We start from the raw sequence: 26,991 nt of genomic DNA, 5'->3' as shown, positions 1-26,991 counted from the left end.
TTTGGTAAATTCCTGTGCAATTAAATGAAATAAGATTTTTCAATTATTTAACTTTGTTTTTAATGCACAAATCAGCCATTTGATACATTTTAAAAGGTACAGTACTTTCCTTACCCCCACTAACAGTCCCCTATATGGTTATACTAACGAAGCTGTCACTATTTTGGGGTCTACTTCATACTATTTTATCAGTTTGCTTTTTGGAGCAGTGCAAATTTGTAATTTGTAATTCAACTGTGCAAATCTTGGTGCGCGCATGAAGGCGAAGTGTGTGAATTTATAGGCGAAGTGTGACTTTTAGTAAGCATACCCCAAAGGAGTGGATGAGGAGTGCCAGCCGATTGCGACTGAATGCTGATAAAACAGAGGTTCTTATGATAGGTCAGAGGATAAACAATAGCTATAGACAGAGAACTGGCTTCAACTTGGTGCGCAATAGGTGCCGCCTAAACCACATACACAATAAAGGAGTCTTCCTCACTCCCATAAATAAACAATAGATACACAGATAGTAGTGAATTGGTATAAGGCGCTCCTCTGTGTATACAATCTTTCACTAGAGTCACAGAAAAAGCAACAATAAAATACTGCTGTGTATAACGATATACGTTCCTGTAAATGGCTTGTATCTTCCGCATATATAGAGTGGATCAATTCATATCCTGTGTGATACTCCTCTTCTGCTCAAATTCCCCCTCAGGACAACCATGGAATAGAGGAGATAGAGCAAAAATAGTGCACAAACGTTTTATTTTAAAACACATAAAACAGACATGTACATATAGAAACACTCTTAAAAAACCAAATAACGTCCACAGTAAAAAGAAGAACACACAAAATGCAGAGAAGAATCCTAGTGAAGGCACAGGTATTGAAATTACCGGATGTTATGAGAACCTGATATGTTCTCAAATCGCATAGTTGTTATATGTTTCAGAAAGCCTCCCGGGTAATCAGCTCCCTGGATCTGATAGTCACTCCACCGGCCAACACCTGGGTAATTCTCCGCACTATACCAACGCGTTTCTGGCCTATTTCAGGCCCTTTTTCAAGGTAAGTGTGTCCCTTATTACATTCCACAGCTTTTAACTGCAAGTCCGCCAATGGAATGACCTCCTTCATAATGATAATGTAAAACACCTGTTCGTATATGGCCGCCCCCATATTGTGTAGGGTGGTATCCATAGAGACCATCTCCTCCATCATTAGCATAGCATGTGATTCCACTCTCCGCCAATCCGTTTCTCCCTCTGTAGTCATGGATTCTTCTCTGCATTTTGTGTGTTCTTCTTTTTACTGTGGACGTTATTTGGATTTTTTAAGAGTGTTTCTATATGTTCATGTCTGTTTTATGTGTTTTAAAATAAAACGTTTGTGCACTATTTTTTCTCTATCTCCTCTATTCCATGGTTATCCTGAGGGGGAATTTGAGCAGAAGAGGAGTATCACACAGGACATGAATTGATCCACTCTATATATGCGGAAGGTACAAGCCATTTACAGGAACGTATATCGTTATACACAGCAGTATTTTATTGTTGCTTTTTCTGTGACTCTAGTGAAAGATTGTATACACAGAGGAGCGCCTTATATCCAATTCACTACTATCTGTGTATCTAAGGTCAGAGGATAAGAATGAAGCACTGCCAACAAACTGGACTTACGCTTTGGGTTCAGAATTACAAAACACTGAACATATGCGGAATCTTGGGGTTGTCCTGGATAGTGGCTTGACACTTAAACATTAGGTACCAAACACAATCAAAATTCTCATTCTTTTATCTGAGGAACATAGCCATAAACAAGTTCTTAATTCCATCAGATGATCTGCCTAAAGTCCTACATAAATTTGTATCATCATGCCTAGCCTAATGCAATGCCCTCTACCTGGGTCTCCCAGCAAAAGAATTGCAACGCTTGCAGCTGGTACAAGATGCAGCTGCCAGGCTATTAACCAACCAATCCCATTCCAGTCACATAACATCCATTCTCTACTCCCTTCACTGGCTGCCTGTAAGATGGCGAATCTGTTTCAAGATTGGTTTACAGACTTTCAAAGCCCTAGAATGACCAGGGCCCAAGGAACCTGAAACAGCTTCTGATTCCTTACTGCTCCTCTTAATTACTGTTATCTGTAGATGAAGGACTCTTAGCAGTACCTAGAGCCTACCTGAATTAATCTGGGGGTCGAGCTTTGAGCTCCGACTCTATGGAACTTGCTGCCCTACACAGTGCGAGAGGCCCCCACTTTAGAAGCCTTCAAAAACAGACTCAAGACTTACCTGTTTATTCAAGCATTTCCCTATTGACACTTTAGTTCCTAAAAAAGACAACCCAAATGCTTTATTCTTCTCCCGTTATGGATGCTAGAGAAACCATGGGGGTCATTCCGAATTGATCACACGGTGCCGATTTTTCGCTGTGCTGCGATCAGGTCTCTACTGCGCATGCTTATGCACCGGAATGCGCACACGCGTCGTACGGAATACAATGCGGATCGTTGCTGAGCTATGGATTTAACGAAGAATCCATAGGCACAGCCGATCGCAAGAAGATTGACAGAAAGAGGGTGTTTATGGGTGTCAACTGACCGTTTTCTGGGAGTGGTAGGGAAAACGCAGGCGTGTCAGGGTGTTTGGAGGGCGGATGTGTGACGTCAATTCCGGCACCAAAAAGAATGCAAGTGATCGCAAGGGCTGAGTAAGTTCAGGCCTACTCAAACTGCAGAAAATGTTTTTGCAGAGCTCAGCGGCACAGGCGTTCGCACACTTGCAAAGCAAAAATACACTCTCCCGTGGGCGGCGACTATGCGTTTGCACAGCTGCTAAAAACAGCTAGCGAGCGATCAACTAGGAATGAGAGCCCATGTGTACTGCAGGGGGAAGGGCAGATATAACACGTGCAGAGTTAGATTTGGGCGGGGTGTGTTCAAACTGAAATCTGAATAGCAGTGTAAAAATAAAGCAGCCAGTATTTACCCTGCACAGAAACAATATAACCCACCCAAATCTAACTCTCTCTGCACATGTTATATCTACCCCCCTGCAGTGCACATTGGGGGGTGATTCCGAGTTGATCGCTAGCTGCATTCGTTCGCTGTGCCGACTTGAGGCAAACAAATGGCACTTCTGCGCATGCGTATGCAGCGCAGTGCGCATGCATGAAGTAATATTACAACGAACGATGTAGTTTCACACAGAGTCTAGCAAAGATTTTCAGTCGCACTGCTGGCCGCAGAGTGATTGACATGAAGTGGGCGTTTCTGGGTGGCAACTGACCGTTTTCAGGGAGTGTTCGAAAAAACGCAGGCGTGCCAGGAAAAATTCAGGCGTGGCTGGGCGAACGCAGGGCGTGTTTGTGACGTCAAAACAGGAACTGAACAGTCTGCAGTCATCGCAAGCGCTGAGTAGGTATTGAGCTACTCTAAAACTGCACATAAAAACTTTGCCGCTGCTCTGCGATCCTTTCGTTCGCACTTCTGCTAAGCTAAAATACACTCCCAGTGGCATAGCGTTTGCACGGATGCTAAAAATGGCTAGTGAGCGAACAACTCGGAATGACCACCATGGTTTTGCCCATCTGCTAACAAATTTGCTGCTACGATCAGGTCTGAATTAGGCCCCTCATCCAGTTCTACAAAATCTTTACCACTTATCTGCCTTGGTTGTTGAAATGACTCTTGTTAATATCTACACATCTAACATCTATATCATATATAACATAACATTTGTCCTCAGGAATCATTCTAGCAATGACATATTTTCTGTTTTTCCTCTGTACAGCTTTGGTAGTGATATTACTAGATAGGGAGTACTATTTATCTAGTACCTAAGATTGCAGCCAAGATACCGGGTTATATGTAAAAGGGTCTGAGTTTGCCGGAGGTGCGAGATGTCGCCTGAGAGAGGCTGTATTTTTAAAGCGGCAATCATTTACAAGGCAAAACCAGGTTGGTTTCGCCTTGTAAATGATTACCACCCAATTACATATACCCTCTTTGTTTCTTTTTACTTGTTCACAAACAGCATATAAAGGGGCCCATACATCAGGGGTGAATCGGGGCAATTCCCTATTCTACTGATGCCTTGGTTCGGGGATCGGGGAAATCCAGCATGTTTGAAATTCTCAATTCGCCGATTCTGCCCAACAAATTATCAGGATTGGCGAGTTGGGAATTTTTCATATGCCGTTTTTTTCTGATTCCACGGATCGCTGCTCACTGATGTCGGCAGATTGCCACTGTTGATCACTGATCTGTAGATCGGATCAGCAATAGGTAATCACCCACATGATGTATGGTCCGCTTTACTCATATGAGAAAGGTGATTATTTACCTCTCGATGGCATACTGGGAAGTTCTGCATCACAATCTATCTGTAAGGATGCCAGTCTTTGAACAAGTTTATCTGGATTTGGGTACAAACGCTGAAAACAGAAAAGGAGCACCGATGAAATCACCAAAGTGTTGTACAATAGTGGTTATAGAGTTAATTCACGGGTTATTTTAACTGTAACCTAAATCATTAATGATTACATACAACACAAGAAGACACAGTATAAATAAAAGGTTGTTGGTGTAGAGCAGGGCTGGCCAAACTGGTCCTCGAGATCTACCAACGGTTCATGTTTTCTAGGCCTCCTCGAGATCTGTAGAATTGTCAGTTAGGAATGACTACACCTGTGCACCAGCTAGGTAGTCTGGAAAATGTGAACTGTTGGTAGATCTGGAGGACTGGTTTGGCCAGCTCTGGTGTAGAGAGATTAATGGGCACTCTACAGGGCTTATGAGAGGTTGAGAAATGTACAAGGAGCAGGGAGAAAAATAAGAGATATACAAAGGCAATCATAGAGGCGAGGAAGTCTTGCAATTGCATTGAAATGGACACAATGGGGCTCATGTAATGTTGGGAGCATTTGTGTCCTGAGCATATGTAGAAAAAGACACAAGAAAAAAATGCATTTAAGTTCATATGTTCAGTGAGACGCATCATAAGATTTGTACCAGGTATGTTAGGAGTAACAAGTGAGTAGAGATGTGACAGGTTTAGGGGTGTATTCAACTTCAGTCGGAAACTGCCGTCTTGTCGGAAAGACGACAGTGTCCGACTTTTAAGGTAGGAAGGTATTCCGACCTATTCAATCCTCCCTCAGTTTTTCTCACAAGGCGGGAATTCCGACTTGTCGGAAAACATGTGGATCAGCGGAATAGCCAAGGATCCACGTTTTTTTCTCGGAAACGCGGGCAAATCAGTCAGGTTTTAGCCCCGTTTCAGACAATGTCAATCCGACTTAAAAAAAACAAGGAGATTTATGGTAGACTTACCATAGTTAAATCTCTTTCTGCGAGGTACACTGGATTCCACAGGGAATACATTGGGGTGTAGAGTTGGCTCTTGATCCAATGCACCAACTGGCTAAAGCTTTGACTGTTCCCAGGATGCATTGCACTGCACTACCTCCTCTATAACCCCGCCTCTGGGCACTGGAGCTCAGTTTCGTTAACCAGTCCAATGCAGCAGCAGGTAAAAGAGACGGCAGATGTTAGTCACATAGAACCACATTCTCACGACAGGAGAAAGGACCAGCGGCTAATGCCATACAAACCCAAAGAAACTAAGTGCATCAGGGTGGGCGCCCTGTGGAATCCAGTGTACCTCGTAGAAAGATTTAACTATGGTAAATCTACCATAATCTCCTTTTCTGCAGCGGGGTACACTGGGATTCTACAGGGAAACATTGGGGATGTCCTAAAGCAGTTCCTCATGGGAGGGGATGCACCGTAGCGGGCACAAGAACCCGGTGTCCAAAGGAAGCATCCTGGGAGGCGGATGTATCAAAGGCATAGAACCTAATGAACGTGTTCATTGAGGACTATTTAGCCGCCTTGCACAATTGTTCAGTGGACGAGCCACGGCGGGCGACCCAAGAAGGTCCAACAGACCGAGTAGAATGGGCTTTGGTAGCAGCAGGAGCTGGGAGTCCAGCCTGCGCATAGGCTTGTGCAATCACCATTCTAATCCATCTGGTCAAGGTTTGCTTATTCGCAGGCCAGCCACGTCTGTGAAAACCAAACAGTAAAAACAGGGTATCTGACCTCCTGATAGAGACAGTCCCCCCTCGTAGATACGGAGAGCCTGTACCACATCCAAAGACCGCTGTTTGGAAGACAAGCCAGAAGAGATAAGAACCGGAACCACAATCTCTTGGTTAAGATAGAAAGAAGATACCACTTTAGTTTGAATAACTACCTCAGAGAATCCCTTGGCCCTCAGGAGTGAAGCTTCAAGAGCCACCCTGTCAAAGCCAGTCTGTCCAGGTCCGGATAGACACATGGAACCTGAACGAGGAAGTCTGGGCATTGAGGAAGTAGAAGTGGATGCTCTGTCAATAGACCCTGCAGGTCTGAGAACCAATGCCGTCTAGGCCACACTGGAGTGACTAGAAATAGCATTCCTCTCTCTTGCTTGAACTTCCGTAGTATCCTGGGTAGAAGAGACAATGGAGGGAACACGTACGGCAGCCGAAAGTTCCATGGAATTGCCAGTGCGTCCATGAATGCTGCTTGAGGATCCCTTGTCCTTGATCCAAAGACCGGAACCTAGTGATTGTGTCGAGACACCATCAGGTCTACATCTGGTAGGCTCCATTTGTCCACTAGGAGTTGAAAGACTTCTGGATGAAGACTCCACTCTCCGGCATGAACGTCCTGATGACTGAGGAAATCTGCTTCCCAGTTGAGGACTCCGGGAATGAACTCTGCCGATATTGCCGGCAGATGGCGTTCTGCCCAATGGAGGATTTTTGATACTTCCAACATTGCCATGTGGCTTCGAGTGCCGCCTTGATGATTTATGTACACCACCATGGTAGCGTTGTCTGATTTTACTTGAACAGGTCTGTTCTGTACCAGAGGCAGGGCCAGTGTCAACGCATTGAACACTGCCCGCAATTCCAGAATGTTTATCAGGAGTAGAGATTCCTTCCTGGTCCACCAACCCTGGAGAGAGTGTTGCTCCAACTCCATACCCCAACCTCACAGACTGGCGTCCGTTGTCAGGAGGACCCAGTTGGAGATCCAGAAGGGACGGCCCCTGTTCAACTGTTGGTCCTGTAGCCACCAGCTCAGTGACAGACGAACCTCCGGAGTCATTTGAGACCTGATCCGATGAGGCAGGCCGTCCCACTTGGAAAGGATTAACCTCTGCAGAGGGCGGGAATTAAATTGAGCCTACGCTACCATGTCGAATGCCGACACCATGATGCTTAGTACTTGCATCGCCAAGGGTATCGACACTCTTGGGCGAGAGAGGAAGTATCTGATCCTGCCCTGAAGTTTCAGGATTTTCTCTAGAGACAGCAACAATCTCTGGCTGTGTGTGTCTAGTAGTGCACCCAGGTGCACCATGCTCCGAGCAGGGACCAACGAGGGCTTTTTCCAGTTGATGAGCCACCCGTTGGCTTGTAGGAATTGGTCCGTCAATTCCAGATGACTGAGGAGAATATCTTGGGAGTTCGCCAGGGTCAGCAAGTCATCCAGATACGGCAGGATCCTGATTCTTGGTGAAGATCCGAGGGGCCGAGGCCAGTCCAAATGGCAGGGCCTGGAATTGATAATGTAGGTTACCAATAGCAAACCGCAGATATTGCTGATGTGATAAGGCAATAGGCATGTGCAGGTAAGCATCCTGTATGTCCAGGGATATCATATAGTCTTGGGTTCCATGGCCAGTACAATAGAGCGCAGAGTTTCCATATGGAATTTGGACACTCACAAATTTGTTCAACGATTTGAGGTTGAGTATAGGCCGAAAGGACCCATTTGGCTTCAGAACTAGAAACAGGGTCGAATAGTATCCCCTGCCTCTCTGGGACAGAGGTACCGGCTCTACCACTCCTGTGTCGAGGAGGGATTGTACAACCAAGTGTAGAGCTTGCGCTTTCAACGGATCCGAAGGGATAACCGTTGAGCAGAACTGGCGACGGTGATGTCTCCTGAAATAGATTGCGTACCCGTGAGAGACAAATTCCCGCACCCAGGCGTCCAAAGTGGTCTTTAACCAGGCCTGGGCGAACTGCAGAAGTCAACCTCCCACCCTGGGGTCCCCCAGGGGGAGGTCCTCCCCATCATGCAGCAGGCACAGGATTTTTTAGGTTTGGGCTCAGTGGTTTTGGAAGCACGAGCCTGTCTCGGGTACGCCTGGCCTTTTGCTTTCCCTTGAGGTCAAAAGGAATGAAAAGGGGTACTCTTAGTCTTCGTAGCAGAAGGATTAGTACCTGGGAGAAATGCAGTCTGAGCAGTCGCCAAGTCAGTCACAATCTTGTTCAGATCCTCCCCAAATAGGATGTCTCCCTTAAAAGGGAGCACCTCCCAAGGTCTTTTTGGAGTCCAGGTCCACCTTCCAGGACCTCAACCACAGAATTCGGCGAGCCAGGATAGACAAAGTAGACGCCTTGGCCGCCATAACACCTGCCTCAGAGGCCTCCTCTTGAATATAGTGGGAGACTGTAGTAATATAAGACAGATATTGTCTGGCAGTGTCAGAAAAATCCTGAGGCAGCTCATCCTCAATTGCCTAAACCCATGCTTCAATTCCTTTCTCAGCCCAGGAGGTTGCCATAGTGGGTCTATGTACAGCACCGGTAAGAGAGTAAATAGACTTCAGGCAACCCTCCACGCGCTTATCCGTCAGTTCTTTCAGTGAGGTGACAGTGGTGACAGGCAGAGTAGATGACACCACAAGACTGGCGACATGAGAGTCCACCGGCGGTGGAGTTTCCCACTTGTTACTCAACTCCGCAGGGATAGGATAACGAGCTAGCATCTTTTTAGACACGGAAAATTTCTTTCCTGGAGATGACCAGGATTCCTGACATATGGCAATTAAGTGGTCAGAATGTGGTAATACTACTTTAGTAACCTTCTGACGTTTGAACTTATCAGGTTTCTTAGATGCAGTAGTGGGCTCGATTTCATCATCTATTTGGAGAATCAGCTTAATAGCCTCCACTAGGTCAGGAACATCAACCTGGGTTATAGATTCCTTATCAGAAGTGAGTGTATCAGTGTCTGATGGATCAGTATATTCCCCATCCTCATCAGAAGAATTATCCGAAATATTAGTTTATTGTGAGGAAGAAATGGCTTGAGAAAGCTGCCCAAGGTAGGTCCTGATTGAACACAGGCGCTGCGGGTTGACTGGGAGGTGTATGGCACCCAGTGCCTGAACCATCAGCTAAAACTTCCCACTCAGGTAAATCCTTGGTGCCAGCATTGCATGATGCAGAAGTGTCCGCAGATTTCCTGCCCTGTGTGGAGAGTGAAATGCAGCTCCAGGGCGGAAACACCAGCAGTAGATGGCGCCCGGAGCTGGGGGAGGGGCTACAGGTCAGCGCCTTATCCCATATGCTGGTCCTCACCACCGGGTACTCTGGAGCCTATGTAAAAGTGATTTTAGTAAATCCGACCTGTGCTCCCTGCTCTGGTGTATATAGTGGGGTCCCTGTGCAGTACAGTGTCCACGCCAGCGGCGCGGTCCATCTCCTGGGACCGCGGTTTACCGGCATCTCTTACCTCCTCCCTGATGTGCAGCCACAGAATCCTGGAGAGTGTCAGCGGTGGTGTGCCTGATGATCGGTGTGCCTTTGCTGCAAGTACCCGGGAACCCGGCCGTGGGAGAATGCAGCGCTGCTGGGGAGGTGATGAAGCCGCAGCACAGAATGTCAGAATAAAATAAACAGTGCTGCGGCCCTTGAAGTCTGCTTAAAAAGCTCTTTTCAGGGCTGCCTAGCGCAGCCCCACCTCTTAGTGACCTACTCTGAAGGCACCAGCTTACAAACTGAGCTCCAGTGCCCGAAGGCAGGGTAATAGAGGAGGCGGTGCAGTGCATCCTGGGAACAGTCAAAGATTTAGCCTGTTGGTGCCTCGGATCAAGATCCAACTCTACACCCCGATGTATTCCCTGTGGAATCCCAGTGTACCCCGCTGCAGAAAGTCGAGTTGGCATTGTCGGGAATGGACAAATCCGGTTGGATTTGGCAGCTCGTTTTATACTGAGATATTGGATCCTTTCCGTCAGAAAGGATCCAACATCTATTGAATACACCCCTTAGTTGTAAATGCAAAAGTATCATTACCATATTTGTACACAATATATTAATATAATTAGGCTCCAGCACCAATACTTCTAGGAGACACCTCTGCAACGGGTGTTTATTTTATGCTACAAAAAAGTGCTCTAGTTAATATTATGCCCCAAAGTAGTGACCTAATTGTAGTTAATGTTATATCCCATAGTAGTGCTCTAGTTAATATTATGCCCCATTGTAGTGCCCTAATTAATGATATACCCCATTATAGTGCCCTAGTTAATGTTATGCCCACAGTAGTGCCCTAGTTAATGTTATGCCACATAGCAGTGCCCTAATTAATGTTATACCCCATAATAGTGTCCTAGTTAATGCTATGCCCCATAGTAGTGCCCTAGTTAACCTTTTGCCCCACAGAAGTGCTCTAGTTATTTGTTTGCCTTTCATATTTCACCTTTTTTGCAATGGCAATGCTTCAAGTGCTCCATCCCTATTGGCAACTTTTGAAGTTTACACAACAGCGCCATGTCTGCAGGGCCTTCTAGGCTGAGAAAAAATAAGAATTTACTTACCGATAATTCTATTTCTCGTAGTCCGTAGTGGATGCTGGGAACTCCGTAAGGACCACGAGGAATAGCGGCTCCGCAGGAGACTGGGCACAAAAGTAAAGCTTTAGGACTACCTGGTGTGCACTGGCTCCTCCCCCTATGACCCTCCTCCAAGCCTCAGTTAGGATACTGTGCCCGGACGAGCGTACACAATAAGGAAGGATTTTGAATCCCGTGTAAGACTCATACCAGCCACACCAATCACACCGTACAACTTGTGATCTGAACCCAGTTAACAGCATGATAACAGAGGAGCCTCTGGAAAGATGGCTCACAACAACAATAACCCGATTTAGTTAACAATAACTATGTACAAGTATTGCAGACAATCCGCACTTGGGATGGACGCCCAGCATCCACTACGGACTACGAGAAATAGAATTATCGGTAAGTAAATTCTTATTTTCTCTGACGTCCTAGTGGATGCTGGGAACTCCGTAAGGACCATGGGGATTATACCAAAGCTCCCAAACGGGCGGGAGAGTGCGGATGACTCTGCATCACCGAATGAGAGAACTCCAGGTCCTCCTCAGCCAGGGTATCAAATTTGTAGAATTTAGCAAACGTGTTTGCCCCTGACCAAGTAGCTGCTCGGCAAAGTTGTAAAGCCGAGACCCCTCGGGCAGCCGCCCAAGATGAGCCCACCTTCCTTGTGGAATGGGCTTTTACAGATTTTTGCTGTGGCAGGCCTGCCACAGAATGTGCAAGCTGAATTGTACTACAAATCCAACGAGCAATAGTCTGCTTAGAAGCAGGAGCACCCAGCTTGTTGGGTGCATACAGGATAAACAGGGAGTCAGATTTTCTGACTCCAGCCGTCCTGGAAACATATATTTTCAGGGCCCTGACAACGTCCAGCAACTTGGAGTCCTCCAAGTCCCTAGTAGCCGCAGGTACCACAATAGGCTGGTTCAGGTGAAACGCTGAAACCACCTTAGGGAGAAATTGTGGACGAGTCCTCAATTCTGCCCTGTCCGTATGAAAAATCAGGTAAGGGCTTTTATAAGATAAAGCCGCCAATTCTGACACGCGCCTGGCCGAAGCCAGGGCCAACAGCATGACCACTTTCCATGTGAGATATTTCAAATCCACAGATTTAAGCGGTTCAAACCAATGTGATTTTAGGAACCCCAAAACTACATTGAGATCCCAAGGTGCCACTGGAGGCACAAAAGGAGGCTGTATATGCAGCACCCCCTTGACAAACGTCTGAACTTCAGGAACTGAAGCCAGTTCTTTCTGGAAGAAAATCGACAGGGCCGAAATCTGAACCTTAATGGATCCTAATTTTAGGCCCATAGACACTCCTGTTTGCAGGAAATGCAGGAATCGACCCAGTTGAAATTCCTCCGTTGGGGCCTTCCTGGCCTCGCACCACGCAACATATTTCCGCCAAATGCGGTGATAATGCTTTGCGGTCACATCCTTCCTGGCTTTGATCAGGGTAGGAATGACTTCTTCCGGAATGCCTTTTTCCTTCAGGATCCGGCGTTCAACCGCCATGCCGTCAAACGCAGCCGCGGTAAGTCTTGGAACAGACAGGGTCCTTGCTGGAGCAGGTCCCTTCTTAGAGGTAGAGGCCACGGGTCCTCTGTGAGCATCTCTTGAAGTTCCGGGTACCAAGTCCTTCTTGGCCAATCCGGAGCCACGAGTATAGTTCTTACTCCTCTCCGTCTTATAATTCTCAGTACCTTGGGTATGAGAGGCAGAGGAGGGAAACACATACACTGACTGGCAGTGCCGTAACTAGGCATTTTAGCGCTGTGTGCAAGAACTGACATTGGCGCCCCCCCTCCCCGTACAAGATATGCGCAAAAAATATATAGGGGCGTGGCTTCACGGGAAGGGGCGTGGCAACAAAATAATAGCAATTCACACTACGGTGCACAGTAGTCTCCATTATTCAAATTACGCTGCACAGTAGCGCCACTACACCAGGTAGAGCCCCTTTTATACATTACAATAGACAGCGTCCCCCTTTTTACACATTGCGGCAGCCAGTCCCCCTTTTTACACATTGCGGCAGCCAGTCCCCCTTTTTACACATTGCGGCAGCCAGGACCCCTTTTTACACATTACGGCAGCCAGTCCCCCTTTTTACACATTGCGGCAGCCAGTCCCACTTTTTACACATTGCGGCAGCCAGGACCCCTTTTTACACATTACGGCAGCCAGTCCCCCTTTTTACACATTGCGGCAGACAGGACCACTTTTTACACATTGCGGCAGCCAGACCCCTTTTTACACATTGCGGCAGCCAGGCCCCCTTTTTACACATTGCGGCAGCCAGGACCACTTTTTACACATTGCGGCAGCCAGGACCACTTTTTACACATTGCGGCAGCCAGGACCACTTTTTACACATTGCGGCAGCCAGACCCCTTTTTACACATTGCGGCAGCCAGACCCCTTTTTACACATTGCGGCAGCCAGGCCCCCTTTTTACACATTGCGGCAGCCAGGACCACTTTTTACACATTGCGGCAGCCAGGACCACTTTTTACACATTGCGGCAGCCAGGACCCCTTTTTACACATTACGGCAGCCAGTCCCCCTTTTTACACATTGCGGCAGCCAGACCCCTTTTTACACATTGCGGCAGCCGGGCCCCCTTTTTACACATTGCGGCAGCCGGGACCACTTTTTACACATTGCGGCAGCCGGGACCACTTTTTACACATTGCGGCAGCCGGGACCACTTTTTACACATTGCGGCAGCCGGGACCACTTTTTACACATTGCGGCAGCCGGGACCACTTTTTACACATTGCGGCAGACGGGACCCCTTTTTACACATTGCGGCAGACGAGACCCCTTTTTACACATTGCGGCAGACGGGACCCCTTTTTACACATTGCGGCAGATGGGACCCCTTTTTACACATTGCAGCAGATGGGACCCCTTTTTACACATTGCAGCAGATGGGACCCCTTTTTACACATTGCAGGAGAGAGAGAGAGAGAGAGAGAGAGAGAGAGGGAGAGAGAGAGAGAGGGAGAGAGAGAGAGAGGGAGAGAGAGAGGGAGGGAGGGACATACTTACCTTCTCCCCGCTGACAGGCTCCTTGTGCAGCTCCCTCTCCGTGCAGTGTGAAGTCAGTTGAGAAGGAGGAGGAGGGAGGGGGGAGCAGAGAGCCGCAGCAGCGCTATTTGATTGGTAGTAAGCGCTGCTGCAGCATCCCCCTCTCCTTCTGTATTGGCTGCCTGGCGCTGCTGTGGATGCTGGGATGCATCCACAGCAGCGCCAGGCAGCCAATACAGAAGGAGAGGGGGATGCTGCAGCAGCGCTTACTACCAATCAAATAGCGCTGCTGCGGCTCTCTGCTCCCCCTCCCTCCTCCTCCGCTGCCCGGCGCTCCTGTCTTCTCTCCTCCAGCGCGGCGCACGGCGCAGTCACAGAGGCGGCATGTAATGAGTCAATTTGACTCATTACATGCCGCTGGCCGTGCGCCCCCAGGGCAACTGCGCTGTGTGCCAAGCCCCCTTGGCACACACGTAGTTACGGCCCTGCTGACTGGTACACCCATGGTGTTACCAGAGCGTCCACAGCTATTGCCTGAGGGTCCCTTGACCTGGCGCAATACCTGTCCAATTTTTTGTTGAGGCGGGACGCCATCATGTCCACCTTTGGTTTTTTCCAACGGTTTACAATCATGTGGAAGACTTCTGGGTGAAGTCCCCACTCTCCCGGGTGGAGGTCGTGCCTGCTGAGGAAGTCTGCTTCCCAGTTGTCCACTCCCGGAATGAACACTGCTGACAGTGCTATCACATGATTTTCCGCCCAGCGAAGAATCCTTGCAGCTTCTGCCATTGCCCTCCTGCTTCTTGTGCCGCCCTGTCTGTTCACGTGGGCGACTGCCGTGATGTTGTCCGACTGGATCAGCACCGGCTGACCTTGAAGCAGAGGTCTTGCTTGGCTTAGGGCATTGTAAATGGCCCTCAGCTCCAGGATATTTATGTGAAGTGATGTCTCCAGGCTTGACCACAAGCCCTGGAAATTTCTTCCCTGTGTGACTGCTCCCCAGCCTCGCAGGCTGGCATCCGTGGTCACCAGGACCCAGTCCTGAATGCCGAACCTGCGGCCCTCTAGAAGATGAGCACTCTGCAACCACCACAGGAGAGACACCCTTGTCTTTGGTGACAGGGTTATCCGCTGATGCATCTGAAGATGCGATCCGAACCATTTGTCCAGCAGGTCCCACTGGAAAGTTCTTGCGTGGAATCTGCCGAAAGGGATTGCTTCGTAGGAAGCCACCATTTTTCCCAGGACCCTTGTGCATTGATGCACTGACACTTGGCCTGGTTTTAGGAGGTTTCTGATTAGTTCGGATAACTCCCTGGCTTTCTCCTCCGGGAGAAACACCTTTTTTTGGACTGTGTCCAGGATCATCCCTAGGAATAGAAGACGTGTCGTCGGGATCAGCTGCGATTTTGGAATATTGAGAATCCAACCGTGCTGCCGCAACACTACTTGAGATAGTGCTACCCCGACTACCAATTGTTCCCTGGATCTTGCCCTTATCAGGAGATCGTCCAAGTACGGGATAACTAAAACTCCCTTCCTTCGAAGGAGTATCATCATTTCGGCCATTACCTTGGTAAAGACCCGGGGTGCCATGGACAAACCAAACGGCAGCGTCTGAAACTGATAGTGACAGTTCTGTACCACAAACCTGAGGTATCCTTGGTTAGAAGGGTAAATTGGGACATGGAGGTAAGCCTCCTTGATGTCCAAAGACACCATATAATCCCCTTCTTCCAAGTTCGCAATCACCGCTCTGAGTGACTCCATCTTGAATTTGAACCTGTGTATGTAAGTGTTCAAGGATTTCAGATTTAAAATAGGTCTCACCGAGCCGTCCGGCTTCGGTACCACAAACAGCGTGGAATAATACCCCTGTCCCTGTTGCAGGAGGGGTATCTTGATTATCACCTGCTGGGAATACAGCTTGTGAATGGCTTCCAATACCGCCTCCCTGTCGGAGGGAGACGTCGGTAAAGCAGACTTTAGGGGAGTGCCTGAGTCCGCTTGTAAAGCCCCAGCGTCATGCTGAGGACTTGGCAGAAACAGGAGAGGGCTTCTGTTCCTGGGAACTGGCTGTTTGCTGCAGCCTTTTTCCTCTCCCTCTGCCACGGGGCAGAAATGAGGAGCCTTTTGCCCGCTTGCCCTTATGGGGCCGAAAGGACTGCGCCTGATAATACGGCATCTTCTTATGTTGAGAGGCTACCTGGGGTAAAAATGTGGATTTCCCAGCAGTTGCCGTGGCCACCAGGTCTGATAGACCTACCCCAAATAACGCCTCCCCTTTGTAAGGCAATACTTCCATATGCCTTTTGGAATCAGCATCACCTGACCACTGCCTCGTCCATAACCCTCTTCTGGCAGAAATGGACAGCGCACTTACTCTTGATGCCAGTCGGCAAATATCCCTCTGTGCATCACGCATATATAGAAATGCATCTTTCAAATGCTCTATAGTCAGTAATATACTGTCCCTATCTAGGGTATCAATATTGTCAGTCAGGGAATCCGACCAAGCCACCCCAGCACTGCACATCCAGGCTGAGGCGATTGCTGGTCGCAGTATAACACCCGTGTGAGTGTATATACATTTTAGGATATTCTCCTGCTTTCTGTCAGCAGGTTCCTTAAGGGCGGCCGTATCAGGAGACGGTAGTGCCACCTGTTTTGACAAACGTGTGAGCGCTTTATCCACCTTAGGGGGTGTTTCCCAACGTGCCCTATCCTCTGGCGGGAAGGGGTATGATGCTAATAACCTTTTAGGAATTATCAGTTTTTTATCGGGGAAACCCACGCTTCATCACACACTTCATTTAATTCCTCAGATGCAGGAAAAACTACAGGCAGTTTTTTCTCACCAAACATAATACCCTTTTTAGTGACTCTTGTATTATCAGAAATATGTAAAACATTTTTCATAGCATCAATCATGTAACGTGTGGCCCTACTGGAAGTCACATTCGTCTCTTCATCGTCGACACTGGAGTCAGTATCCGTGTCGGTGTCTGTATCTGCCATCTGAGGTAACGGGCGTTTTAGAGCCCCTGATGGCTTTTGAGACGCCTAGACAGGCACGAGCTGAGTAGCCGGCTGTCTCATGTCATCAACCGTCTTTTGTAAAGAGCTGACACTGTCACGTAATTCCTTCCATAAGCTCAGCCATTCAGGTGTCGACTCCCTAGGGGGTGACATCTCAATTACAGGCAATTGCTCCGCCTCCACACCATTTTCCTCCTCATACATGTCGACACAATCGTACCGACACACAGCACACACACAGGGAATGCTCTGATAGAGGACAGGACCCCACTAGCCCTTTGGGGAGACAGAAGGAGAGTATGCCAGCACACACCAGAGCGCTATATATATACAGGGATAACCTTATAGAAGTGTTTTTCCCCTTATAGCTGCTGTTTTATTTATACTGCGCCTAATTAGTGCCCCCCTCTCTTGTTTTACCCTTTTCTGTAGTGCAGGACTGCAGGGGAGAGTCAGGGAGACGTCCTTCCAGCGGAGCTGTGAGGGAAAATGGCGCCCGTGTGCTGAGGAGATAGGCTCCGCCCCCTTCTCGGCTGACTTTTCTCCCGCTTTTTGCTGTATTCTGGCAGGGGTTAAAATACATCCATATAGCCCTTGGGGTTATATGTGATGTATTTTCGCCAGCCAAGGTGTTTCTATTGCTGCTCAGGGCGCCCCCCCCCAGCGCCCTGCACCCTCAGTGACCGGAGTGTGAAGTGTGCCTGAGGAGCAATGGCGCACAGCTGCAGTGCTGTGCGCTACCTTGGTGAAGACTGATGCCTTCTGCCGCCGATTTTCCGGACCTCTTCTTGCTTCTGGCTCTGTAAGGGGGCCGGCGGCGCGGCGCGGCTCTGGGACCGGACTCCGAGGCTGGGCCTGTGTTCGGTCCCTCTGGAGCTAATGGTGTCCAGTAGCCAAGAAGCCCAAGCTGGCTGCAAGCAGGCAGGTTCGCTTCTTCTCCCCTTAGTCCCTCGATGCAGTGAGCCTGTTGCCAGCAGGTCTCACTGAAAATAAAAAACCTAAAACTAAACTTTTACTAAGAAACTCAGGAGAGCCTCCTAGAATGCACCCTTCTCGGCCGGGCACAAAAATCTAACTGAGGCTTGGAGGAGGGTCATAGGGGGAGGAGCCAGTGCACACCAGGTAGTCCTAAAGCTTTACTTTTGTGCCCAGTCTCCTGCGGAGCCGCTATTCCCCATGGTCCTTACGGAGTTCCCAGCATCCACTAGGACGTCAGAGAAATGCAGTTTACAGTAAGTATAAAGACAAGGGAGGAGGGTGGGTGACTAGTCAGCTCATACTTTTCTAAAGCAAGATATTGCACTTTGAGTGGAGAGCTTTGTAATTTCGGAACCAAGTCCTAATCTTGGAGCTCAATCCTCGGATGCAAAGTAGCGCTGCTGAGGGGGCAAGGCAGGAAGTAATGTCACCTCAATGCGATCACATTATTGCTTTCTGATATCTAGTATGGGCTTCTATCGGAGCCCCTGTCCTAGTGACAGATACATCCTGGCAAATAATGATTCCTTATTGCTGCAAATAATTAATACATATGCCCCTAGGTGTCTTTACTTTCTACATGGCTACGTACATCTAGATTTTCTTTAACTACAGCCCTTAGGTTCAGTGGAGCATATTGTCTTCAGAAAGCTGTTGAATGTTTGGAGCCATTAAAAAGTAGCTGTTAGTGCAGTTTAGTGATGCACAGGCTCTCTTAATATCATAAGACCATCTAGTCAACATTCTCCAAGACAGATATTCCAGGATTATACAGTATGGGCATTAAGATTACGTTTTTACAATGTAAGAGATGATAGTTTACTGCAAAAGGTTACATTAGCTGATATGTGTCTACTGAATACTGTATGGAAGCAATGGAAATTAATTACAAGTTTCTTTATGTTGCTCAACATTACTTAACAATAGTTCTATAGGTGGGTACACACTAGATGATGTCGTCTAGTGTTATCCCTTCACTACCGGGCGGCTAATATAGTCCGTACACACTAAACGATATCACTAACGATATTGTTTAGCGACGTCACACCGCAGCCGGCCGAACATGCAGGTTTGGACGATGTAGTTCAAATTAAGCTGCATGCACAGATGACAACTATATCGTTAACGACCTGCGGGAGGGCGCATCACTAACAATATAGTGCATGCACACTGGATGATATTACAAACAATATAGCTCAGAAGGGTGAAAATTAGCGATATTGTTTAAAATATCACCCAGTCTGTACGCACCTTAAGTATATACAGTATATTCTTATATGTTTTCTAAAGTGAGTTTTTAATTCTACATACTGGAATGTATTATGAATATAGGTATGCAGAGCATTCGGAAAGTATTCACAGCGCTTCACTGTTTCCACATACCAGCCCTACAGTGAAGCATGGTGTTGGCAGCATCATGCTGTGGGGATGTTTTTCAGTGACAGGAACTGGGAGACTAGTCAGGATAGAGGGAAAGATTAATGCAGCAATGTACAGAGACATCCTGGATGAAAACCTGCTCCAGAGCGCTCTTGTCCTCAGACTGGGGCGACAGTTCATCTTTCAGCAGGACAACGACCCTAAGCACACAACCAAGATATCAAAGGAGTGGCTTCAGGACAACTCTGTGAATGTCCTTGAGTGGCCCAGCCACAACCTAGACTTGTATCCGATTGAACATCTCTGGAGAGATCTGAAAATAGCTGTGCACCGACGCTTCCCATCCAACCTGATGGAGCTTGAGAGGTGCTGCAAAGAGGATTTGGCAAAACTGCCCAAAGATAGGTGTGCCAAGCTTGTGGCATCATATTTAAAAAGACTTGAGGCTGTAATTGCTGCCAAAGGTGCATCAACAAAGTATTGAGCAAAGGCTGTGAATACTTATGTGCATGTGATTTCTTATTTTTACTAAATTTGCAAAAATCTCAAAAACACTTTTTTCATGTTGTCATTATGGGGTATTGTGTGTAGAATTTTGAGGGGAAAAATAAATGTATTCCAGTTTGGAATAAGGCTGTAACATAACAAAATGTGGAAAAAGTGAAGCGCTGTGAATACTTTCCGGATGCACTGTATATTAATTAAAACAATACAAGTATATGTCATAATGATTCTATTTCAAGTTTTATATTTAACGTTGTAATTGCTTAGCTTTTTTATAATTTATGTCAGTGTTATGTGACTCCATATTTCATGACCTTCCACTAACACATTGGCCCTCATTCCGAGTCGTTCGCTCGGTATTTTTCATCGCATCGCAATGAAAATCCGCTTAGTACGCATGCGCAATATTCGCACTGCGACTGCGCCAAGTAATTTAACAATGAAGATAGTATTTTTACTCACGGCTTTTTCATCGCTCCGGCGATCGTAATGTGATTGACAGGAAATGGGTGTTACTGGGCGGAAACACGCGTTTTATGGGCGTGTGGCTGAAAACGCTACCGTTTCCGGAAAAAACGCAGGAGTGGCCGGAGAAACGGGGGAGTGGTTGGGCGAACGCTGGGTGTGTTTGTGACGTCAAACCAGGAACGACAAGCACTGAACTGATCGCACAGGCAGAGTAAGTGTGGAGCTACTCTAAAACTGCTAAGTAGTTTGTGATCGCAATATTGCGAATACATCGGTCGCAATTTTAAGATGCTAAGATACACTCCCAGTAGGCGGCGGCTTAGCGTGTGTAACTCTGCTAAATTCGCCTTGCGACCGATCAACTCGGAATGAGGGCCATTATTAGAATTCATAAACAAGATTTATGAAAATAAAAAAAGTTAAAAAACACCAAGGTGTTCATACTTTTAACTCTCAAATGGAACTCCCAAATATAAGTAACATATCTTAAGATTCTTCTATTAACTCAACTACAACTGCTAATAACTACCTTCCAGCAGAACATACTGTAACTATATTATCTGTCATCAGTGGTGCAAGTATTCAGGTACGCTCGGGTACGGAGTACCCTTAAGAATTTGGCAGCGGGTAAGCAGTACCGCCTACCACACACCATGGTGCTTGGCAGCATGACGGCTCCTCCCACTTTGTCAGGGTTACTGGGAGTGCGACCGTGCCTGTATTTTCCTGTTGTAATGGAAGCATTACTATATATTGTTATTAAATTGGGGGCATTACTATATATTTCTATTACACTGGAGGTATCACTATATATTTCTATTATACTGGAGGCATTACTATATATTTTTAGCTGTGCCTCCAGAATCCCCGAAGAAACGGGCTGTGTCATGTGGCCACGCCGCTAGTATCATGTAGCCACTCCCACTAGCAGTGTGTGGCCACGCCCCATCCCAACACATGACCACGCCCATTTTGGTCACACAGTACCCATAAGAAAATATTTCTACTTGCACCACTGTCTGGCATACATAATGGCAAGAGCACATTATAAAATATGCAAAATATAAACATGCATACTTTTATTACCTTCATTGTAGCCACATCTGTTTCAATATCCTTCTCATATTTCACAGTATATATTGGCCTAAATGTCTCTTCACAATCTGAAACACAAATGACATACAAGGCATTTTGAATGTTGTTTAGAGGAAGATGGTTATGTTGACTTTTCATACAGAACTGTAAAATAATCTCTAATAGAAAAATATTTTCTAAGTGACATTGACTGGCCCTGATTCTGATTTGGGAGTAAAGTGTCAGGAATGCGCATTTTGCATCAGGTCACTTACCGGTGCTCTGACGCGCTGGCCTCTGGAGTTCACATCCTCAGCCTGGCAGCATGTTTCATAATTGCCTGCAATGTGCAGAGACTCTTTTCAGTGTGTACCCCGCTTGACATGCAGCATGTACCCCGAAGTTTTCCCACCATCTCCGGAGTATGGGCACTGCCATGACACCTGCAGTCAGCTGACTTGGTGCTATCTATCCTGAGCACTGGAGCGCTCACATGACTTGATTCTCCAATTCTTGCTGTCTAAGGGGAATATAGGGGAAGCTCAGACTACTCTCCAGTGTCTTGAACAACGGGTTACATCCTATGCACAGCGTCTCATGGCTCGTCTTCAGTCTCCTGAGACTTCCCCGTGTCAGCTCTTCTGAGGAACTACAGGCACCAGCCATCCTGAGTGGTTGCAGCTTCACTTTCCTGTGCTTCAGCATTGTCTGGCAGTCAGAGACTTGCACCAGGTGCTGCATTACTTCTCCTCACTTGCTTGTTAGCTGCTAGCTGCAGTGTCAGTGCTAATCACCCTGCACTGGGAAATCCTTGTTGTCTATTACTACGTGCCATACCCTTGCTGTACCATCTGCTGTGTAGTTCCACACACCCGAGTTCAGCATCGGTTTCCAGGCCGATATCCACAGTTTCAGTTCATCATCAGCTCCCAGGCCGATATCCACAGTTCCAGTTCATCATCGTCTCCCAGGCCGATATCCACAGTTCCAGTTTGTCATCGGTTCCCAGGCCGATATCCACAGTTCCAACCCATCATCGTCTCCCAGGCCGATATCCACAGTTCCAGCCCATCATCGTCTCCCAGGCCAATATCCACAGTTCCAGTTTGTCATCGGTTTCCAGGCCGATATCCACAGTTCCAGTTCATCATCGGTTCTCAGGACGATATTCCATAATCATCATCGTTTTCCAGGCCGATAATTACTAACTCCAAGTTTACCATCAGTTTCCAGGCCGACAACCACAAGTTCTAGTCCACAATCGGTTTCCAGGACGATACGTGCAGATTCCAGCTCACCAATGGTTTCCAGGCCGATATATGCAAGTTCCAGCTCTCCATCAGTTACCAGGCCGATATCTGCAGGTCAGGTTTACCATTGGCTTCCATGCCGATTAATCTTAAATTCCATTGACTTTCAGTTACATCTGGGACTATATTGGTTCCACGCTGATCATCCTGCATTCCTGCTGTTACCATTCCTGTGTGCATTATTAATAAAGACCATTGTGCACATTCGCAGGAACTTACTACGGCCTCCTCGTTTCCTCCATCGTTCTACCACCACTAATCCACTAGTGCCCCCTCCGGGAACACAAATACCAACAGACCTGACAGTTTGACATTAGGTAACAAAGAGCAGTAACTGTGCAGGAGGTGGCGTCGCCTGGTGGTGCCACCCGCAGCCAAAGAGTAGAAAAGTAGTACTGTCAGACTGTACCTGGTGAAAGTCCGTTACTGCTGGTGCGGCACCGGTGTCCGGTAGAACCGCACTTGTAATCAGGCTCAAAATAAACTACAACTCCCTGCAGCCCTTGTTGCTGGGAGCTCACGACAGCAAGGGAGCCGTGCCGGAAGTAACAGACTCTCACCAGGTACTCAGAAATTGTCATATAACACAGTGCTATAGATCTATTTGTTGTTGAAGATAATAAAAAAAGTGTCAGTGTTTGGGAGAAGGGACTGTAGTACCTGGAAAACGACACGATTTTCATGCATGTTAGATGTCGATAAGTAAGCGAAAACTTTAACTTGTTGAGTGTAATAAAGAAAATACAAATCTTACCTATTTCAAGGCCATGTTCAAGGAAATGTATATCAGTTAATTGTATAATTGATCATTTTATCTTGGAAGTGATGGCACACTGATGTTTTTTCTAACAGGAGGTACTTCTACCATCCAACTGATGGTTTTTGGTTAATGGCTGGGTTCATTTGAGGCTCATCTCACAGCAGCTCATTAGCATTTCATTTGAGATGCAATCAAGATGCCGGCGTTTGGCATCCCGGTGGTCGGAAAACTGACGCCAGCATCCCGAAACTGCTTGGAATGCTGATGCTGGCATCCCAACATAGATAGCGATGCAGAATGCCAAAATTCAAATTAAGTTGGTGCCAAAGTCTCTACTAGCAAGCCACGTGGAATTGAAAGGGTTAGGCTGTGAGGGTGGGAGGGTGATTAGGAAGGATAGGTTAGGGTTAGGCACCACTGAAGAGGCTGGGGGGGGGGGGGGGGGCGGGTTAGGGTCAAGCTGTGGGAAAGGTAGGTTAGGGGTAGGGATGGTGTAACGTGAATACGAGACACTACTGTGCGGTGTAATGTGAATGAGGGACACTACAGTGTGGCATAATTTTAACTGGGGTACTATTGTGTCCACGCCCTTCCCCCACAAGACCATGCCCCATTTCCAATACTCACACCTTATTTCAAATGTGTGTAGGGGGTGGGAGGGTGCCAGCCCCTTACTTTGCCAGGGGCGCTCGGACCCCTAGATACACCCCTGTTTGCATGTCCTCATACATCCAGCCTCAATGCGAGATGCCCGTGAGTGATCCGCCAGGTCCTGTGCAACTCTACTAACGTCGGGTGTCCTTTTTTTGATGAAAATGCTGATTCATTGGTGATGGTTTTGCTTATACGGCTAGGATGGACGAGGAGACTGCTGATTAATTTGACTTATGACACTTATATATTGTGTGTGACTGAGTCTGTATATAGAGCAGAAGAGAACCTGTATTGGGAAAAAGCTGTGGCTGTTACATTATAGCACTTCATATACAGATTCAGATACTCATTCGCTCACAGATATACAAGTGTCGCATATCATATTAATCAGCACAGTCTCATTGTGCATCCTAGCAGCATTGCAGTAAAAAGGATGCCTGATGCTATAATATTCTCACGCGACCTGGTGTGCCAAGAGGGGCTTTTTGGCATGACTGCAGCAAAGATGTATAAGGACACATCTGTACATGCATATTTCTGCAGCGGGGTACATTGGTTTCCACAGGGAAACATCGGGGTGTACAGTGGGATCTTGATCCAGAGGCACCATCAGGCAAAGCTTTGACTGTCCCAGGATGCATTGGGGCCTCCTCTATAACCCCGCCTCAAGGCACTGAGAGCTCAGTTTCGAGTGGTGCCTGCAGCAGCAGGACACCTAACTGGCGGGCTGCACTGGGCAGCCCTGAAAAAGCTAAGAATACTTCAAGGGTCGCAGTACTGATATGTCAGGGTTACATGCTGCGTCTCCATCACCTCCCAAGCGGCGTCGCATACTCCCGCAGCTCAGTTCCTGGGTACTTGCGGCGGAGACGCTCCGGCTTAGGCACATGGTCGCAGATGCTCTCCTGGTTCGCATGGCTGCTACGAAGGGAGGAGGTAAGAAGGTTCCCCAGGAGGGACCCGTCACTAAATCGCGTTCCTGATCGCAGTCTAGGGAGACGGACTGCGACGCTGGCGTGGACACTGTTACTGAGCAGGGACCCCACTATATCCGCCAGAGCACAGGAGTACAGGTCGGGTGTACTAATGCCCCTATTGATAATGCGCCGTAGTACCGGCGGTGATGTCCACAATAGGGGAACCTGTAGCCCCTCCCCCAGTCCAGGGCACCATCTCCTCGCAGATTTCCCACCCTGGAGCTGCCTCACACTCTCCATCAGTTCCTGACAGATATGCTTGGTGCCATCTTCTGAGCATAGCTGCTGCTGGTCACTGGGATTGCAGGGCAAGGTCTCCCCTGTAAAGCCGCCTGTACACAGAGCTGAGACTTTACAGACACTTGCGTATTCTACATGTCTTCATACAGACAGTGTTAGTTAAGAAAGAGTGTACCTGTTACACAATATATTGTACGAGTGTTCTGATATATACCTCTGGTCTAGGACCGCGCTGTGTTATATATATATATATATATATATACAGTATATATACAGCTGCGTGGTCTGGCTCTCCCTGTACTTCGGATGCTGTCCCGGGTGCCCTCACAATGTACGTAATAGAGGCATATCCAGGTGTGGCACTCACGGGTATAATAACTCACTGCTCAGCCAGGCATACAGTAACGTTTCAGTGCCCGTTTATTCAAACAGCGGCACTTTCATCAGACAAACAACAGGTAACAATCAACTCACCTATATAGGTGTATCCCCACACGGACGCATGACCGCCGTAACCGGGACCTCCCACCCGCCCCGCCGTTCATCACGTGTGACGTCATCCGGACACACACCGCTGCTGGGCGGGCCGGTATGACATAGCACCACACCCCCATCACCATAACAACAAGAGCAGCGCTGTAATCAATAAGCATAATGATACAATATAATAACATGCATAGTACTAAATGTCATACACCTATCAGTCAGCCTGCAGCTACTGTGACTACAATGGAGCCACCCTGGACTATGTTCACTACCCTCCTGGTGAACCGTTTAGCTCCCCCCTATGGGACCCCCGGTGCCACTGCCACCACAAATTGTCCCTTTGGTAAATCCGCCTTGGGCGGAAAATTTGTCTAGCCAACTGCAGCAGTTAAATCAGTCTGAGATTAGACAGAAATCTGCTCCAGGTATCTCTTGTGTCCCTGGGTCCTCTAAGCGAGCTTCTTCCTCCTCACAATCCACTAACCTCTCTGATGTTTCATCTGAAGAGGAGGGGGAGCATACGGTCATGTCAGACACTGAATCCCTCACAAGTTGATGTCCCTGCCCTAGTGGTTGCTAGTCAGCAGATCCTACAAAACTCTGAAGATGAGGATTCCACTACAGTGGCCAAGAAAACTGATATGTTTAAACAGCAGAAAGTGGTTAAAACTGTACTACCCCATTCTGGTCATCTTGTGAACATCAGGCGGGAACCTTAGTCTACCCCAGGTAAGAAATTCCCGCTCCCTAAACGGGCTTTGGCTCAACCTCTTTTGGTCGAGTTATGTAATAAGTGGGAGAATCCGCCGCCGGTGGATTCTCACGTTTCCCGTCTCGTGGTGTCGTCTACGCTGCCTGTCACCACTGTCACCTCACTGAAGGAACTGACAGATAAGCGTGTGGAGGGATGCCTGAAATCTATATATTCCCTCACAGGGGCCATTCATAGACCCACGATAGCTGCCTCTTAGGCCGCAAAAGGTGTTGAGGCGTAGGTTGGGTTTTAGAGGAAGAGCTGCCCGAGGATATTTCTGACAATGCCAGACAATACCTGTCTCATATATGCACCGCCGCCTATTATATTCAGGAGGCGTCCTCTGAGGTGGGGGTACTGGCAGCCAAAGCGTCATCCACATCTGTCCTGGCTCGCTGCATACTGTGGTTAAGGTCGTGGAAAGTGGATTTAGGCTCCAAGAACACCTTGGAGGTACTCCCCTTCACTGGGGACATTTTATTTGGAGAGGACCTAAACAAAATAGTGTCTGAATTAGCAGCTGCTAAGATAGCTTTCTTCCTCTTACTAATCCTTCTACACAGAAGGCGAAGACTACTACTTTTCGTTCCCCTCGACCTCAATGGAAAGCCAAGGGTCAGGTTTACCACAATATCGTGCTCCAAAGACCACC

At 47.6% G+C, this 26,991-nt stretch overlaps 1 protein-coding gene across 1 annotated transcript in view; it reads right to left on the bottom strand.

Annotated features, from left to right (window-relative positions):
* The window catches only part of RIPK1 (receptor interacting serine/threonine kinase 1), a 266,027-nt gene that overhangs the window by 78,479 nt on the left and 160,557 nt on the right, over positions 1 to 26,991 (bottom strand). The window contains exons 8-9 of the mRNA XM_063923061.1: positions 21,171 to 21,247; positions 4,335 to 4,425 (exon numbers count right to left, since the gene is read on the bottom strand). Coding sequence (XP_063779131.1) covers positions 4,335 to 4,425; positions 21,171 to 21,247 — 168 coding nt within the window. The remainder of the gene's footprint in view (positions 1 to 4,334; positions 4,426 to 21,170; positions 21,248 to 26,991) is intronic.

This window comes from Pseudophryne corroboree, chromosome 5 (assembly GCF_028390025.1).
Source record: "Pseudophryne corroboree isolate aPseCor3 chromosome 5, aPseCor3.hap2, whole genome shotgun sequence".
In the NCBI taxonomy this organism is placed as follows: Eukaryota; Metazoa; Chordata; class Amphibia; order Anura; family Myobatrachidae; genus Pseudophryne; species Pseudophryne corroboree.
This window is presented reverse-complemented; position numbering and strand designations above follow the sequence as displayed.